This window comes from Drosophila hydei, unplaced genomic scaffold (assembly GCF_003285905.1).
Source record: "Drosophila hydei strain 15085-1641.00,03,60 unplaced genomic scaffold, DhydRS2 tig00008137-arrow-arrow-pilon, whole genome shotgun sequence".
Classification (NCBI taxonomy): domain Eukaryota; kingdom Metazoa; phylum Arthropoda; class Insecta; order Diptera; family Drosophilidae; genus Drosophila; species Drosophila hydei.
The window spans coordinates 61,497-80,033 of NW_022045845.1; the positions used below are offsets into that span (position 1 = coordinate 61,497).

Below are 18,537 nucleotides of genomic sequence, written 5' to 3' on the forward strand. Positions count from 1 at the left end.
GACGCCTTCATACATATGGATAAGCAGACAGAGCTAAATCGACTCAGCTCGTCGTCCTGGTCAAGAATATATACTTTGTACCTTGTGGGGCAAGCGTCGTTCTGCCTGTTACATACACATTAAAAAACACATTAAGCTTTGAGATCTCATTTTCAATCGGTTCAGCGTATAAAAATAAATATTTTTTACATTTTAATGAAAATTATTTTCCGCAGATAACGAACCAGATGATTGAAACATGCAAGTCCTACATCACTTGTCGCTGCAAGGAAACTATTTGGTCTCAAGATCGTAGCTTGATACGCACCAAATTGAGTAACTGTATTAAATTGAATCATATTTACCATGAGACCTATTATACAGTCAGGGAGCAGCCTTTTTTGCCACATCAAACTCCATTCGGCTTCTCCGAAAACTTTGTATTTGGTGTGTGAATAATAGTATTATAAATTAATCTTAACTTAATTTATGGTTCTCTCTAGGCAAATTCGATACATTCTGCGAGCGTCTCTCCAAAATCATAAATATGTTCAATCTAATTGACGATTACAATCATTTGTTTGAGCGCCGCTTGGAGGGACTGCTGCTAGGCGAGGCCTTGGAGGATGCGTCCAATCACTTCGAGGAGGCCAAAAAGGAAATCACCTCCAAGAAGTACGACTACCTGGATCATCGCAATGCAGAGTTTAACAATGACTTCGATCGATTCATGAACAAAACGGACTCGCTTAAGGACACGATTGCCACACTGATCGAGCGAGACTTCGACACTGTGTGGGAGACACCTCAGTGCATTCGGTTTCTGGTGCGCTTCGAGAAGGTCAGCGAAAAGATACCGCTGACCCGCATGGATGAGAAATACACTCGCATATTACGTTATGTAGAGAAAGAGGTGGATCGTATATTGAAGACCTTTCGCCGGCAGCGCGATGATCCGCCTCTAGCTCGCAACTTTCCACCCATTGCTGGACGAATCCATTGGTGCCGCGCCTTGAGATTACATTTGACAGAGCTAATGGATGCTGTAATGGACCATGGAGTGCTTTGCACTCTACCACTAGCCAGAGATCTCGACGTACGCTTCAATAATGTGATGGGCGTGTTACAGGAATATGAGGATGAGATAGTGTCCATTTGGCTGGATCAGGATATAAGTGTGGCCGATGCCTGCTTGCTGCAGCCGTTGCTTTGTCTGCAGGGTGATCGATTATTTGTCAACTTACATCCCACAATTCCTCTGCTCATCCGCGAGGCCAAGATGCTGGCCAAGCTGAAAATCGAGCTGCCCATTGTGGCTGCCACACTGATGAGTCGCCATCAGTACTTCATTACCATACAGGACTCGCTGAATGTGAGTCACATTTAACTGCACGGAGTATGTCTCTTACCTTTTCTCATTTTCATCTTTTTGTAGAGCCTTATCAAAATGTTTTTGTCCACGGTCAAGGCTGTCAAGCTGGAGGTGCGTCCCTTGTTTTTGCCCCAGCTCGTGCGTCTGACGGCCATGCTGAAGCCGGGTCTGCACACCATCAATGTAAGTGGCACATTCTGTTCACTGAAACTCTCTGCCTTTGACAATCGCACTTCCGTTCCCATTTTTCGCAGTGGACCAACCAGAACTGGACTCAATTCTATGAGCGTTGCAAGCAGGCCATTGAGACCTTTGAGGTGTTGGTGGCGCGCGTGCACGATATCTACTCGAATCGCATACTCAATGTGCTCATGTGGATGCAAGAGGTGTCGCTACAGATATTGCCCGCAGGTGTGTTTCCCTTTCTAATTGATGGAACCCACTTGGGTCTATGTTTAATTTTATGCCTTTGGAAAACTTTGCACATTTATTTCCTGATGCAGACGATGAAATCTGGACAGTTGATGAATTTCTCGAACGCAGCGAGGAGGCATGCAGGTAAATTTGCCACCTGCCTGCTGTGAGTATGTGTATGTGTGAGTGTGTGCGGCATGTGGCGTCAAGACTCGCTTCAACTTTGCCATCAAGTTAGCTGCCTGCGGTTGACTTTGTCAGCTTTTGTGTGATTTATTGAATTTATCAATTTTAATTTATGTATGAGATTTTTCATTTGCATAGATACAAAACTTGATCTGCATATAAAAGAATGTGTGCGTGTATGTGCTTATGTGAGGGCTTTTCTGTATTCCCTAGCTTTAAATTGAACCAAAGGATATTCGGCTTGAAGAGCAGATGCAAAATTTGCAGAAGCATTCGTAAATGATTTGTCTTCTATTAAGTTCGTCTCTTGCCAATAAGCAGAAACTAAAAGCTTTTTGGTTTTTTTAACTTGCAATTGAGTAAATATTATTAGAATTCCCTTTTGTTACATAGAAAAGCTGCTATTGAACTCAATAGGAAAAGTCAGATGGTCTCGGAGGCAGTGGAGGAAGTTTTGAATTTGGTGGACAAGGCAACGGAGACGTTTAAGGAGATTGCGGGCGATGATGTGGTTACCTTATTCGACGGTAAGTCCTGCAATTGTTATGCAGCTCAACTCAATTCAATGTATGAAAATCTCTCTCCAATAGCGACGCCCAAGGGTGAGCAGTCTGGATCGGGCGGACGCAAGGCGGAGGAAGGTGGTGGAGCTGGCGCTTCAGCTGCAAACACTTCGGGCGCAGCCAGTAGTGGGGCTGGTGGTCAACAACAGGACTGGAGCATATTGTGGTCCTGTTTCGAGAATCCGCTGACGTTGCTCTCCACTACAGATAGTCTGCCCAAGGGCATGCAGGTGGACGCAGATATTGCTAACTAGGGGTAGTATCTAATATATTCTCTGCCTGCTTTAGGATATGGTGTGCAATGCTGTTGTCGAAATGCGTCGCTATTATAGCCGGAAGGTCATAGATGTGCTGATCAAGGTGATACGGGCAGCACTGGACACAATGCGGCGTCGGTTCATTGCCGATGAGAATGAGACGGCAACGAAGAAGCCGATTTTTGCATTGCACGCGCAGCTGCAGATACCCAATGTGGTGATCAAGCCGAGTCTGGACGAGCTGCAGGACATTTTGGTGACGGCTGGCAAGAATATCACGGGCATTGCGAAGGGTGTGGCGCAGTGGACCAGCGGCAAGGATCCGCCGGTTCGTACCACACCGCTAAATAGCTTCGCAATGTTCACAAAAATCTTGTCTTACCAACCGCAGCAAGTTTCGATGACGGCGCAGCCGCGCGTTGGACGCAATCACACAGATGCCGCTGGTGGCTCCAAGAATCGACGCCGCAAGATCTATTGCTTGGCCTCCGAGGAGCGACCCCAGATGCCGCACATGCTCAAGAGCTTTTACTCGGCCATCATGGACAACAAAGAAGTAGCTAAGGCACTCAATCAGCTCTCCAGCTGCACCAAGAACATCAAACCCGAGATTCAAACTTACATCAAACGCTGGAAGCCGTATCATTTCCTATGGAAAAACGATCGCACCACTCGCCAGCTGATGGAGTTTGGGCTGCAACAGTTCGAGTCCACATTGCGCTGCCTGGCGGAACTGGATGCAAATCTTCTAATCGAGCCGGAAATGGAGGTCTTCGGACAGTGCGTAGCGGTCTATAATGAGAGGCTCAAGTATGGTTTGGCCATTGAGATCAAGTGTGAGTAGCCGAGCACATAATTATAATGTGTTAATTAATTAATATTATATTATATTAATATATTAATAATATGAAATTTAAATATATTATATATATATCATAATCATATCGTTTATGGAGAACATTCAGCTTATCAATAACATTGACAGAGCTTATTGCTAAAGAATGCTTGTAGATATTTAAATAACTGATAAATGGAATTTGATAATCTTATCTTGTAGATAACTAGATGCTTGCCATCCCTTCCTTCGAAAAGCCTGAATGAACTTTAATTATATCCATTTATTAATTATTCAAAAATAACGTCATTTACTTTTCCTGAGTCCGGTCTTGACATCTTGCCTTTGTTGATTTGATTTCCTTTGGCAACACCTTTAACATTTATCAGCTTGCTCGTCATAAATTTGACACCCACAGACATTCATAAACGTACACTGACACACTAACAGGAACCCACACACACACGCACACACATTGAATCGTAGACAAATAGACCGGAGCAGTCAGCTATTCAAATTTATTGGTTTCCAATTAGGTAATCAAATTTATTTTACCGCATTAGCTGTGCAAAGGAAGCCCGAGCCAATAAATGTGGGTCCATGTTGCCACGTCTGGTTGCATGAATGCGAATTCAAATACGAAAGCGAAAATCAATTAGCCCCCTCCCACGAGTTTTGCATTGATTAATGGGTTTCCATATTCTCTAGCAAGGTGTAAACACTTTTTGGCTCTGTTTCAATTTTCAGCCTGCAACCATAAAATTGGCCAAGCCATGAAGAAGAAATATAAGAAGGAAATGGACTATGTTTATGCTGTGATCAATGAAATGGATCGTAAACTGGACCGGCCCATACGTGACCTGGACGATGTACGCATGATAATGGAGACACTTGGTAAGATACGTGAACAGGAGGTGGACATGGAGCTGCGTATAGATCCCATTGAGGTGCGTTCCAAAGGTAACAAGTCTTCATGATTTATAGACATTAGTTGCCCTTTTGCAGGAAGCCTTCAATGTGCTCACCCGTTATGAGGTCCAGGTGGAGCGCGAACAATTTGATTTGGTGGACAATTTGCGAACAACTTTTCAGAATTTACTGGCCGGAGCGCTGCAGGCGCAGGTGAAACTGTTGGATATGCAGCCGGCGTTCCAGGGTGACTTGCGCAGCAATCTAGACAACTTTAAGCAGGATAAGATTGCCTATGTGACGGAATATCGCACAGCGGGACCCATGCAGGCGGGTCTAACGCCGCGCGAGGCTTCCGATCGTCTGATACTGTTCCAAAACCGTTTCGAAGGCATGTGGCGCCGCCTGCAGACGTACCAAAGCGGCGAGGAACTCTTCGGTCTGCCACAAACCGATTATCCAGAGCTGGGCCAAATACGCAAGGAGCTCAATTTGCTGCAGAAACTCTACAAGCTATATAATGATGTCATTGATAGGGTTAGCAGCTACTATGATATACCGTGGAATGAGGTCGACATTGAGGAGATTAACAATGAGCTAATGGAGTTCCAGAACCGTTGTCGCAAGCTACCCAAGGGCTTGAAGGAATGGCCCGCCTTTCATGCTCTGAAGAAGACCATCGACGATTTCAATGACATGTGCCCACTATTGGAGTTGATGGCGAATAAAGCCATGAAGCCACGCCATTGGCAACGGATCATGGATGTTACTCGCTACATCTTCGAGTTCGACTCGGAGGGTTTCTCGCTCAAGAACATACTGGAGGCGCCGCTGCTCAAGCACAAGGAGGATATCGAAGATATTTGCATTAGCGCCATGAAGGAGAAAGATATTGAGGCCAAGCTAAAGCAGGTGACCAACGAGTGGTCCGTGCACGAGCTGCAATTCATGAGCTTCAACAATCGCGGCGAGTTGCTGCTGCGCGGCGATACAACAGCAGAGACCATTGGCCAACTGGAGGACAGTTTAATGGTGCTCGGCTCACTGCTATCGAATCGCTATAATGCGCCCTTTCGCAAACAAATCCAGCAATGGGTCTACGATCTGTCCAATTCCAATGAAATACTGGAACGCTGGCTGCTTGTACAAAACATGTGGGTCTATCTCGAGGCAGTCTTCGTGGGCGGTGACATAGCCAAGCAGCTGCCCAAGGAGGCGAAGCGCTTCTCCAAAATCGATAAGTCCTGGCAAAAGATAATGCAGCGTGCTCACGAGACTCCAGGTAAGTCAAATGTCATAATTATCTAATTTTTAAATTTCTTATTCTAATATATACTGCTTGATTCTTAATTATAATGTGGTCTTATCCGTAAACATTGTTATAATTGATTAAAATTTATTGAAAAATTATAAAAACAGGCGTTGTGGCATGCTGCGTGGGCGATGATCTGCTCAAGCAGCTGTTGCCACATCTTCAGGAGCAGCTAGAAATATGTCAGGTACTACTCATATACATATGCAAATAAATGACCTGGATATACGATACAAATAAATTTATATTCATACAAACGTTTAAACATTTATTCATTTGAATTGCCTTCCTTTTTTAGAAATCCCTGAGTGGTTATTTAGAACGCAAACGGATTATGTTTCCGCGGTTCTTCTTCGTCTCGGATCCAGCATTGCTCGAGATACTTGGACAGGGTTCCGATTCGCATACCATTCAAAATCATTTGCTGAACATCTTCGATAATACCAAATGCGTCAAGTATTATAATTGAAATGAAAGTCAAGCTATATTCTCAGTGAATTCCCTTGCTTACAGATTCCACGACGTCGAGTACAACAAGATGATGGCGATTATTAGCAGCGAAGGCGAGATGATTCAGCTGGATCGTGCCATACGTGCCGAGGGCTCAGTCGAGACATGGCTAACTCAATTGCTGGTCACAGCACAGCAGTCACTGCATTCGATAATACGCACAGCTTATGCGACAATAAACGACCCGAATTTTACATTGTTGAGCTTCTTAGAGAAGGTGCCGGCACAAATTGGTTTATTGGGCATACAAATGATTTGGACGCGCGATGCAGAAATGGCTCTGATGCAGGCCAGGCATGAGAGGAAGGTCATGTCCGAGACGAATAACAAATTCCTTGAGATGCTCAACACGCTCATCGATCAAACGACTCGAAATCTATCCAAGCGTGAGAGAACCAATTTTGAAACATTGATTACCATACATGTGCACCAGCGAGACATTTTTGATATACTGGTAGGGCATGACAGACCATGATGTATGCCCTTCTTATATATTCTCTAATTTGTAGTGTCGCATGAACATCAAATCCTCAAATGACTTTGAGTGGCTAAAGCAATGCCGCTTTTATTTTAAGGAGGACTTGGACAAGACCTGGATATCTGTTACTGATGTCACCTTCACCTATCAAAATGAGTACCTCGGCTGCACAGATCGGCTGGTCATAACGCCTTTGACAGATCGGTATGTGCTATATACATATATGTAAATTTCCCATCAACAACTTGTTCGCTACTATTTAATGCAATTACTTCACAACGTTAAACGCTTTAGATTTTCTCATGTGGTTGACGTTTAAATTCAATTAAATTGTTGCTGTTAAAATTTTATAAAGCCGACAGCTTGGTTAAGTTAATTTTAGCTTTAGCAAACTAAAAAAGTTTTAGCTCGTGGCAAAGCGCAAACTGTGTTCTGTTGCCTACTTTTGAAATAGAGAAAGAGGGAGAGTTTGACAAATAGTCTTATTATACACATTGATGATAGGAAATAGGCTTGTGCCCGAGATATTTATATATATATAAAATAAATATATAAATATTTTTATTCCAAATTATTAAAGACCTTATTCGAAGGTATCAAATGTCATTATTTAGCCTAACTAACTAATTGAGTTTGCTGTGAAGCTTTCTCTTACAACAGCAATTAAATTTCAGTCTCATAGCTACTGTCATAACAACTTCGACTTTAACTTCATTGTTTGCGAAACAGAACTTAAGATAAATTAATTTATTGTATTTACATTCCATGCGGCACGTGCAAAAACTTTCACATAGCGCAGCATAGCAATCGAGGCATTTCGGGCGTGTGGCACATGCCCCGCTCATTCGTCGCATTTCCAATTGCGCAGGCCAAACAAAACTCAAACATGGCCAACAATTGCTGGTCGGCACTTAAACAAGTTCAAAGTCGATTCGAAATGGCAACAGACAGTGGCAGCAACTGTGGCCACATTGAAATCCTTTTTACGGCGCTAGTGTACGACTGACAGCCCACGCAGCTGGGCGACGTCGACAGCGACGGCGATGGCGGCGGCGTCGTCGTTGACATGCTCGCAAAGATAAATTTCACTTAGAAGAATATAAATAAAGTTTTTGGACACCTAAACCATTCTCGACGAACATTTCACTCCCAACTCCCAGAAAGCCAAGTGACGGCATATTTCATCAAACATCCCGAGGCAATTGCTACCAATACACTTGCAAGGGGCATCATGATTATGTTGAAAGCAAAACCATAAGAACTCTATGCGAAATTAGTCTAAAATACTTCCGACCTCAACTGGTCGATAAGGCAATTCTATCTATCTATTAGAAGATTGGAAATATAACAATTTATAATTTTTTACTTAATGTATAATTTTTAATTGTTCTAAAATTTATTTTTTTGTGGTATAGCTGATACTTTGATTATATTAGGCATATATTACAATAAAAGAAATGAACTATCATAACATAACGTAAATATATACGTATTCAATTTCAGACGAATGATATAGTTTATATGACTGCAAAAAATATAAATATTTAAATATTCACCTCCTATCCATATAATCTGTCAGAAACTTATATCATCATCTGCATGTCTGAGAGGGTATTTTTGAGCTTACGCCTATGACTTCAGATTTTTGTCTAAACTTCTTTTTTTTCGTTGCCTCCGACTCGTTGTTTATCATGCGTAGCGTAGGCCTTGTTCTTTGTTGCGCGCTATTGTAAATTTCACGCTTACTTTGATATCCTGGCTGGGGGAATGCCAAAGGGAATTATGTAGCTCTTTGCTGGCAGCACCTGCTTAAGCTAAATGGCCTGTGTTGTGCGGCGTATACGTAATACGTCTTCATGTTAAGTTGCTGGTTGTCAGTTGCCTCTAAGGAAATCGTTGGAATTTAACAAATAGGCAATATTTTGAAGATTTAATGAAAAAGCATATTAATTTCTAGAGTTTTGCATTCTAAATGCAATTTTCTGTGGCTTTCCATAAATATTTTTATATACTTCTACTTTCAGTTGCTACATTACCTTAGCCCAGGCGCTGACACTTAGTATGGGCGGCGCGCCGTGCGGACCTGCGGGCACGGGCAAAACGGAAACTGTCAAGGATATGGGCAAGACGCTGGCCAAGTATGTTGTCGTTTTTAATTGTTCCGATCAAATGGATTACAGGTAAGACAGGACTACAAACAAAAGACAAGAGGCACTTAAAATGCAGCCCACATCGCTGCGCAACAACTCATTCAATTTCGCGCTGCTCTCTTTGTTCACTTTGCTCAGGGGCCTGGGACGTATCTATAAGGGTCTGGCTCAGTCCGGCAGCTGGGGCTGTTTCGACGAATTCAACCGCATTGAATTGCCTGTTCTGTCAGTGGCTGCCCAACAGGTGGCCGTTGTCCTTACCGCTAAGAAGGAGAAAAAGAAGACATTCCTCTTTACAGATGGCGACACCATCGAAATGAATCCCGAGTTTGGCATCTTCATAACTATGGTGAGTTATTTTTTACTCTATATGAATATATTTTATTCTACACCCTTATTCTACCTAAGTGCCTAGTTAATGGCTCTGCTAATTCAACTAGCGCACTTTATCACGCTCTCAACTCGTCGCAATTTCAATTTTCTCTAATGCATTTAACGCTAATTTCAATAAACTGCAGCAGCAATTTGTGTGTGTGAGTGTGTCATCCAATTGAAATTGTTCTGTTTTATCCTATAAGAATGTACAGTGACCCGAACTGCAATAAACAGCCCTATTTTATTAGGCATAAATTCCTATATTAATATATATATATATATATTGTACCCTAATTAAATTAGTTAGTTATAAAGGATATCCTATATTAATATACATATATATATATATATTGTACCTTAAAGAAATCAGTTAGTATATAAAGGATATCATTCAATTTGGTTCATTTTGATATATAATTAATTTTATATTTTTATGTAAGCTTTGGGGCCTTCTTAGCTGGTTTTAATACACTAGGTTGAAGTTTCCATTTGAATTAAACTAGCGAAAGCATTTGTATTAATTTGTTCCATTTTAATTAATGAATGCCACACGTTGCGGGGTAAATATAAATAACGGACAATTTGTAAATGCGATGTGAAAATATTTTGCCAACGCGTTTTGCCGTCAAGCCAAATTTAAAACTCTGACAAAAAATGCAACACAGAAAAAATACAGCTCAAAAAAATTTGTGTCAAGCGCGAGGCTTTCAAGTCAAATTGATATTTATTAAATATACATATAGGCACTCTTTTTTCGACACACATATAAAATTGTATAAAGAAGCGCCAGCCTGGAAAAAGTAAAGCATTAAAAGCAAACACATTAAGGCTGCTTGGGAAATTGGTGGAGCGAGCAGGCGACAGGCAGCAGGCAGCGGCTCAAAGTGACAGCTGCTTTTTGCAATGCCGCGTTATTAGTCATGTAAAATTTTGCTCAACTTAAGCGATAATTTAATTGACAGCTACACACACGCACGAACCGAACACAAACACACACATACGGACACAGAGCTGAGCATCCCATTTCTGACATCGTATACAAAATGTGATTATTTCGGGCTTTTAGGCGAGAATGAATGGTTTATTACAGGCAGCCAAAAATGCTGTCTAGTGCCGCATTTTAATTATCAGCCCACTGCCAACTATCAATGGGTAATGCGATTAGCAGGCGAACTCTTATATAATGATATGCTCTACTGCACCCTCACGCGCACAGCCATTAGCACAGGTTTTGTTTACGTTGGACACTCGGGTTGTATGCGCAATTTTAATTTGCCCAACTGAATTATTGGGTGCGTTTATGTAACATTCGTAGTCCCTTTTGGGACTGCATTTTGATTCTAATGAAACATTATGTGACAGGAAAGTACACATAAATACTTTCACATACGCACATACACACACTTCCTGTCCCAGTTTATTGGCTAAATCCTTTGTTGTGGCTGCTTTGCTTATTTCTATAGAAAAAAAGATGAAAAAATATAGTTGGCAACCCCATAATAACACGTTCTTGCCACTCCCTATCAACTCGTGCCGCCCACATTCAACACATAGACAATATTTACTTTTGGATTAGCGTACCACAAAATCGATTGGTTTATTTGGTTTCCTTTTTTTTTTTGCTAGTTATTGCTCGTATCAAATGTCCCCATAAATTGACAAATGAGTTTTTACTTTTGGTTAACTGCGACAGTTTTCGACGTTCTAATAAGTTGATTGCCTATCTAGATTAGGTTTCCAGTAGTTATTTGAAAATACTTGTGAATAATTTGAAAGGATTTGCTTGCAGTAAAATATGAATGTCATTATAGAAAAAGTCTAAACGAAGTTACTTTAGGAAGTTAATTTCTCGTTTCATAATTTTACTTAAATTATTCAACTATCAATAAATTTTTCTCTATGTTTATTTAATTGATATCACTTTAAAGGCTAATAGAATATGCTTTAGTTACCTTGCAACCAGCTTTAATATCTGTGACTACACACTTTTCCCCTTTAAAATTGTATCTGTTAAATTGTGGACATCATGGCTTACACTCTATCTATATATTATTCCCTGTCTGGCTGACAGACTTCCTGTGAGTGACTGTGTGAATGAGTGAGGAGCGCATACAGTGCGAGCAAGATAAATCAATTTGTATTTGATAAACTTATTGATAGCAAGTTGCTTCCAAATGCGTCAAAATATACCACCAGGCGTTAGAGTTATGTATGATGGCTGAGGTGAAAGGGCGCCATGTCGAGTGGATTTCACTTGTGTGTGGCCCCTTCGCAGCTACTGTGAAGGTGGTTTACCTGTGCGCAATATTTGCAAGCATTCACTATTTATTTACAGTCCACATATATACGGCAATAGAACCATGTGTAAAGCGATTTGAAATGTTTACCAACAGAATCCTGGTTATGCTGGTCGTAAGGAGCTGCCGGAGAACTTGAAAATTCAATTTCGCACGGTGGCCATGATGGTGCCTGATAGACAGATAATCATAAGAGTGAAATTGGCTAGTTGTGGATTTTTGGAGAATATTACATTGGCCCGCAAGTTCTATACCCTGTACAAGCTGTGCGAGGAGCAGCTGACCAAACAAGTTCACTATGATTTCGGTCTGAGAAATATATTGTCCGTGTTGCGCACATTAGGCGCAGCCAAGCGCCGGAACTCTAAGGATAGCGAGAGTACGATTGTGATGCGGGTCCTGCGCGACATGAATCTCTCCAAGCTGATTGACGACGATGAACCACTGTTCATATCGCTGGTGTCGGACTTGTTTCCCAATCAGGTGAGCCACATAAAAATACAAAATGATGCAGGCTTTTGAAATTGATCCATTCTCTCGAACAGACTCTCGAAAAGACCAACTACCCTGAATTGGAAGCAGCTATATTACAGCAGACGGAAGAGGCTAGTCTGGTCTACCATCCTCCATGGGTTCTAAAGCTAATACAGCTTTACGAAACACAGAATGTGCGACACGGCATTATGACCCTAGGTCCGAGCGGTGCTGGGAAAAGTACCTGCATACATACTCTAATGAAAGCCATGACACAAATGGGTGATAATCATCGGGAGATGCGCATGAATCCTAAAGCTATAACAGCCGCTCAGATGTTTGGACGTCTCGATGTGGCCACCAATGACTGGACCGATGGTATCTTCTCAGCATTGTGGCGCAAAACGCTTAAATTGAAGGCTGGCGAGCATGTTTGGCTAGTGCTGGATGGTCCCGTGGATAGCATTTGGATAGAAAATTTAAACTCTGTGCTAGATGATAACAAGACCCTAACACTGGCCAATGGCGATCGACTGACCATGGCGCCAACAGTAAAGATCATTTTTGAACCACACAACATTGATAATGCGTCGCCCGCAACAGTTTCCCGCAATGGCATGGTTTACATGAGCTCCTCCGGCTTAGATTCGCGACCGAGTAAGAAAGTCTTATGCAAATAATTTGTATATATATTCACGGTTAAAAACCCACAGTTGTTCAGGCCTGGCTAAAAAATCGAGCACCCGGTGAGAAGTCGACTTTTTCTCAACTGTTCGACCAGAACTTTGTCGAAGTCTACAATTGGGGTGCACAGAATGTGAAGCTACAAATGCCTGTGCTGCAGTGTAACATAGTACAGCAAATGCTGTTTATATTGGAGGGACTCATCCCTTCAAAAAAAGACGATGAGCCGGCTGTGAGCTTGTCCAGCAAGGAGAGTCAAGATGGTAAGTTATTTCTTAACGGGAATTTAACCTATAGCAGTTGTACCCATCCAAACCGATTCAACCATCAGCGGCCAAACGTATTGAGCATCAAAAACATATCGAAGAAGTGCGACGGCAATCAATTGGCAGTCAGATTGTCGGTAAAGTATACAAAATTCGTAATATCTTAATAGATAAATGTAAAACTTAAAACCTTCTCGTAGAGCTAACTTTCTAAAACAAAATCTATTCAAAACCTATTAACTAATTGCTGAAAAACTGCTTCTGTGTGTTTGTATTGTGCTGGAGCTGTAAAATACTTCCTCAAGTAAACCTAATTGCACCCCGTAAAATAGTCTATGTGTTTGTTCAGGGAAGGAAACAGGCTTTTGTTAATAAAATAAATTCATGCTTAAGCTTAGAATTTATCTAGCTGCAAGAGTATGTCATGCCTGGAGCTTCCGTCCTGTGATACTCTTGCTGTTACCAATACAACTTGCTATTCCTTCCCGTTCTGTGTACGTCCAGTGATGTTGTAGTTCTTATGTAAGCCTGTGGCGTTCACTGACCCCCAATAGTTGTGTACTCTATATTTGTGCTATTTGTGTGTTTGTATTCCAAGTATGATATATATATTTAGATATTAAAGGATATTGGTTTCAATTTGGCAGACATTCCAGAGGAGAGCGTCGTTGAGGAGAAAGAGGATACGTGTACGCCGGAGCATTTGCACCGCTTGTATGTATTCGCGCTGGCCTGGGGCCTGGGGGGTTATCTCTCAACTACTGATCGCGTTAAAATGAATCTGTTCGTTAAGGAATCGTTTCCGCAGTTGGACTACCCGAAGGGTAACGTCCATGAGAACACAATATTTGACTTTTTCGTTTCTCCAACGGGCGTGTGGCAGTCGTGGAAGACGCTAGTCACACCCTACATGTATCCGGAGCTTTCCACACCGGACTATTTAAGTATTCTGGTGCCCATTGTGGATAATGTGCGTATCGACTATCTGATCGGCACCATTGCCAATCAGGAGCGCGCCGTGATGGTCATCGGCGAACAGGGCACTGGCAAAACCGTCATCATGAAGAACTTCATGAAGAAAATGAACATTGAAACCTATATGGGCAGGTCGTTTAATTTCTCATCGGCCACCAGTCCGTATCAATTTCAACGCACAATCGAAAGCTATGTGGAGAAGCGTGTTGGTGTTACATTTGGACCACCCGGTGGTCGTAAGCTGATCGTCTTCATTGATGATATTAATTTGCCCGAGATCAATGAGTGGGGCGATCAGATAACCAACGAGATTGTGCGACAGTCTATGGATATGAAGGGCTTCTATAGCCTGGAGAAACCGGGCGATTTCACCACCATTGTGGACGTTCAATATGTGGCGGCCATGGGTCTGCCCGGCGGTGGACGCAATGATATACCATCTCGTTTGAAGCGACAATTTTGTGTATTTAATTGCAATATACCCGACAACGATTCCATTGATAAGATCTTCCGCGTTATCGGTGAGGGTCATTACAATGCGAAACGCGGTTTTGTGCCCGAAGTTCGCAATCTGGTCAAGAAATTGATACTGGTGACGCGGCATCTATGGCAGCGCACACGAGAAAAGCTATTGCCTACGCCAGCCAAATTCCACTACGTGTTTAGTTTGCGCGATCTATCGCGTATCTGGCAGGGCATGGTTGGCACCTTATCCACAGTGATCACCGCGGAGAGCGTGCTCATGTCATTGTGGAAGCATGAGTGTACGCGTGTATTTGCCGATCGTTTTACCACATTCCAGGACAAGGAGTGGTTCGGCTCAGAGTTGGCAGCGCTAGTGCGCGAGGAGCTGGGTGAGTCCCATTCCCAAATGATTATACCGAATCCGGTATTTGTGGACTTCATGCGGGATGCCCCCGAGCCAACTGGCGAGGAGGGCGAGGACACTGATATGGAATTACCCAAAGTCTATGAACCGGTGAACTCTCATAACTCGTATGAAGCGCTACGCGAGCGTCTCGTTATGTTTCTCGCCCAATTCAATGAGATGGTGCGAGGCTCCGGAATGGATTTGGTGTTCTTCCCAGATGCAATGCTGCATTTGGTGAAGATCTCCCGCATCATTCGGCATCCGAGAGGCAACGTTATGCTAGTCGGGGTCGGAGGTTCTGGAAAACAGTCGCTGACAAAATTGGCATCCTTCATTGCCGGCTACAAGACATTCCAAATTGCGTTGACGCGTTCGTACAATGTGGCCAACTTTTTAGAGGACCTAAAGCTGCTCTATCGCACCTGCGGCGTGCAGGGCAAGGGCACAACCTTTCTCTTCACCGATATGGATATTAAAGAGGAAGGTTTCCTTGAGTATCTGAATAATATACTCTCGAGCGGTGTCATATCAAATCTCTTTTCGCGCGATGAGCAGGCCGAAATCGTGCAGGAATTGACGCCGGTCATGAAACGCGAGAATCAACGCAAAACAGCGACCCCGGAAAGTGTGATGGAGTTTTTTTTGGCGCGCACCTGCACCAATTTGCATGTTGCATTTTGTTTCTCACCTGTGGGAGAGACATTTAGATCGCGGGTGCAGCGTTTTCCCGCCTTGGTCTCCGGCTGCACCATCGATTGGCTGCATCCGTGGCCCAAGGACGCATTGGTCTCGGTTGCCAGACACTTTCTCAGCCACTTCGAGATTGAGTGTACACCGGCCGTTAAGGAAGAGCTGGTTAATGCGCTCGGCTCCATTCAGGACATTGTTGCTGAAACATCGCACGAATATTTCCAGCGTTTCCGTCGCGCCACTCACGTGACACCCAAGTCTTATCTGAACTTCATTGCCGGCTATAAAAACATTTACCAGCTCAAGCAGCAAGAGCTGCGCGATGGTGTGGAGAAGATGGATACGGGTTTGGAGAAACTGAAAGAGGCCTCCGCCTCGGTTGAGATTCTTAAAAAAGATCTGGTCGTCATGGAGGAAGAGCTTGTCGAAGCCTCCAAAAACGCCGAATCTGTGCTAGTTGAGGTAACTGAGCGTGCAATGCAAGCGGAGATAGTCAAGAATCAGGTGCTCATCGTCAAGGACAAGGCGGAGGCTCTAGTTGCCTGCATAGCCAACGAGAAAGCCTTGGCCGAGGAGAAGCTTGAGGCGGCGAAGCCTGCCTTAGAGGAGGCAGAGAATGCGCTAAATACCATCAAGCCCGCTCACATAGCCACGGTGCGTAAGCTAGGTCGTCCACCGCATCTTATTATGCGCATCATGGACTGCGTGCTCATCCTGTTTAAGCGTAAGCTGCATCCGTGCATACCGGACTCGTGTACACCTTGCCCGAAACCGTCCTGGCAGGAATCGCTAAAGGTCAGTCAGGTTTTCTTGCCAACTTATTTCCACTGCACGTTATTCTCTGGTTACATGATTACAGATGATGGCTAGTGCCACGTTTCTGCTGCAACTGCAAAACTACCCCAAGGATACCATTAACGATGAGATGATTGATCTGCTACAGCCGTACTTTCGCATGGAGGACTATAACATGGACATGGCTCGACGTGTGTGTGGAGACGTTGCAGGTCTGCTTTCCTGGACCAAGGCAATGGGCTTCTTCCATAGCGTCAACAAGGAAGTACTGCCCCTGAAGGCTAATCTCACGTTACAGGAGGCGCGACTTAAGGTACCATAGGTAAACGAAAAATTAAGGCTCGTAAATTCGTAAATATTTTCCCACAGCTTGCCATGGACGATCTGTCTGGAGCTGAAGAGCAACTGCGCGAGCGCGAGGAAGCGTTACAGGCGGTCAAGGATCAGTACGACAAAGCCGTAGGCGAAAAGCAACGTCTCATGGATGCAGCCAATGTCTGTCTGCGCAAAATGACGGCTGCTACGGCTCTCATCAATGGCCTGTCGGATGAAAAGCATCGCTGGACTAACCAGAGTAAAGAATTTAAAATACAGCTGGGCAAGCTGGTGGGCGATGTGCTCCTAGCCACTGGATTTCTATCCTATTGCGGGCCTTACAATCAAGAATTTCGTGCTAATCTGATCAGGACGTGGATGGGTATACTCAAGCAGAAGTGCATACCGTTTACCACAGGTCTGAATATCATCAATATGCTGGTGGACTCCTCAACTGTTTCCGAATGGACTCTGCAGGGTCTGCCCAATGATGATTTATCTGTGCAGAATGCGCTCATTGCGACCAAGTCGAGTAGCTACCCGCTATTAGTAGATCCTCAGACACAGGGCAAGATCTGGATCAAGTGCAAGGAGGACCGCAATGAGCTCCAGATAACCTCGTTGAATCACAAATACTTTCGCACGCATCTGGAGGACTCACTATCCCTGGGTAGACCGTTGCTTATAGAGGATGTGGGCATAGATCTGGATCCGGTTATCGACAATGTGCTGGAGAAGAACTTTATTAAGTCAGGCAGCATTGAAAAGGTGTTGGTGGGCGACAAGGAGTGCGATGTTATGCCTGGTTTTATGCTTTATATAACAACAAAGCTGCCCAATCCGGCATTCAGTCCAGAGGTCAGCGCCAAAACGTCAATTATTGATTTTACAGTCACCATGCGTGGCTTGGAAGATCAGCTGCTGGGACGCGTCATCCTAATGGAGAAATCCGATTTGGAAGCCGAACGTGTGGCTCTCTTTGAGACGGTCATGCAAAATCAGCGCAACATGAAGGAGCTCGAAGCCAACCTCTTGTTGCGGCTGAGTTCCTCCCAAGGCTCTCTAGTCGACGATGAGGCGCTCATCGAGGTACTGCGTGTAACCAAAACCACAGCGGAGGAAGTCAACCAGAAGCTTAAAATCTCCGAAGTAACCGAACGGAAGATAATGAAGGCACGCGAGGAGTTTCGTGCCGTGGCCAAGCGGGGCTCTATTCTGTACTTCCTGATTGTTGAAATGAGTAATGTGAATGCCATGTATCAGAACTCCCTTAAGCAGTTTCTGGTCATTTTCAACAACTCCATCACTAAGTCAACCAAGTCGAGCATCACCGAAGAGCGCATTAATATTATCCTACGCTATCTAACCTACGAGGTCTATAAGTTCACCAATCGCAGTCTGTATGAGCGGCACAAGCAGCTCTTCACCCTGATGCTGGCCATCAAGATTGATTACCACAATGGGAACATCAGCCATGAAGAGTTTTTAACCTTCATCAAAGGAGGTGCCTCGCTTGATTTGAACGCTGTGACTCCTAAGCCATTCCGATGGATATTGGACATTACCTGGCTGAATCTGGTGGAGATTAGCAAGCTGGAGACCTTCTCCACAGTGTTACAAATCATAGAGCTTAACGAACGCGACTGGCGCTGTTGGTATGAGTGTGAAAAGCCGGAGAACGAGGAAATACCCTGTGGCTATAATTCCTTACTGGATAGTTTTCGCAAATTACTGCTCATACGTTCCTGGTGTCCGGATCGCACCATATCGCAGGCCAAGAAGTATATAGAGGGTAGGTTTGAATGTGAATTATAATTTAAGTCAGACTAA

The 18,537-nt window shown here is 43.6% G+C and overlaps 1 protein-coding gene across 1 annotated transcript in view; it reads left to right on the forward strand.

The window, feature by feature from the left end:
* The window catches only part of LOC111592038 (dynein heavy chain 5, axonemal), a 28,054-nt gene that overhangs the window by 2,559 nt on the left and 6,958 nt on the right, over window positions 1-18,537 (forward strand). Inside the window, exons 5-28 of the mRNA XM_030225705.1 lie at window positions 216-426; window positions 483-1,351; window positions 1,415-1,534; window positions 1,606-1,762; window positions 1,855-1,909; window positions 2,345-2,478; window positions 2,542-2,744; window positions 2,803-3,099; window positions 3,163-3,607; window positions 4,354-4,553; window positions 4,612-5,797; window positions 5,935-6,014; window positions 6,126-6,283; window positions 6,341-6,791; window positions 6,847-7,019; window positions 8,840-8,995; window positions 9,104-9,314; window positions 11,734-12,120; window positions 12,183-12,768; window positions 12,825-13,058; window positions 13,127-13,198; window positions 13,709-16,392; window positions 16,457-16,705; window positions 16,762-18,499. Of these exons, the coding sequence (XP_030081565.1) occupies window positions 216-426; window positions 483-1,351; window positions 1,415-1,534; window positions 1,606-1,762; window positions 1,855-1,909; window positions 2,345-2,478; window positions 2,542-2,744; window positions 2,803-3,099; window positions 3,163-3,607; window positions 4,354-4,553; window positions 4,612-5,797; window positions 5,935-6,014; window positions 6,126-6,283; window positions 6,341-6,791; window positions 6,847-7,019; window positions 8,840-8,995; window positions 9,104-9,314; window positions 11,734-12,120; window positions 12,183-12,768; window positions 12,825-13,058; window positions 13,127-13,198; window positions 13,709-16,392; window positions 16,457-16,705; window positions 16,762-18,499 (11,056 nt within the window). The remainder of the gene's footprint in view (window positions 1-215; window positions 427-482; window positions 1,352-1,414; window positions 1,535-1,605; window positions 1,763-1,854; window positions 1,910-2,344; window positions 2,479-2,541; window positions 2,745-2,802; window positions 3,100-3,162; window positions 3,608-4,353; window positions 4,554-4,611; window positions 5,798-5,934; window positions 6,015-6,125; window positions 6,284-6,340; window positions 6,792-6,846; window positions 7,020-8,839; window positions 8,996-9,103; window positions 9,315-11,733; window positions 12,121-12,182; window positions 12,769-12,824; window positions 13,059-13,126; window positions 13,199-13,708; window positions 16,393-16,456; window positions 16,706-16,761; window positions 18,500-18,537) is intronic.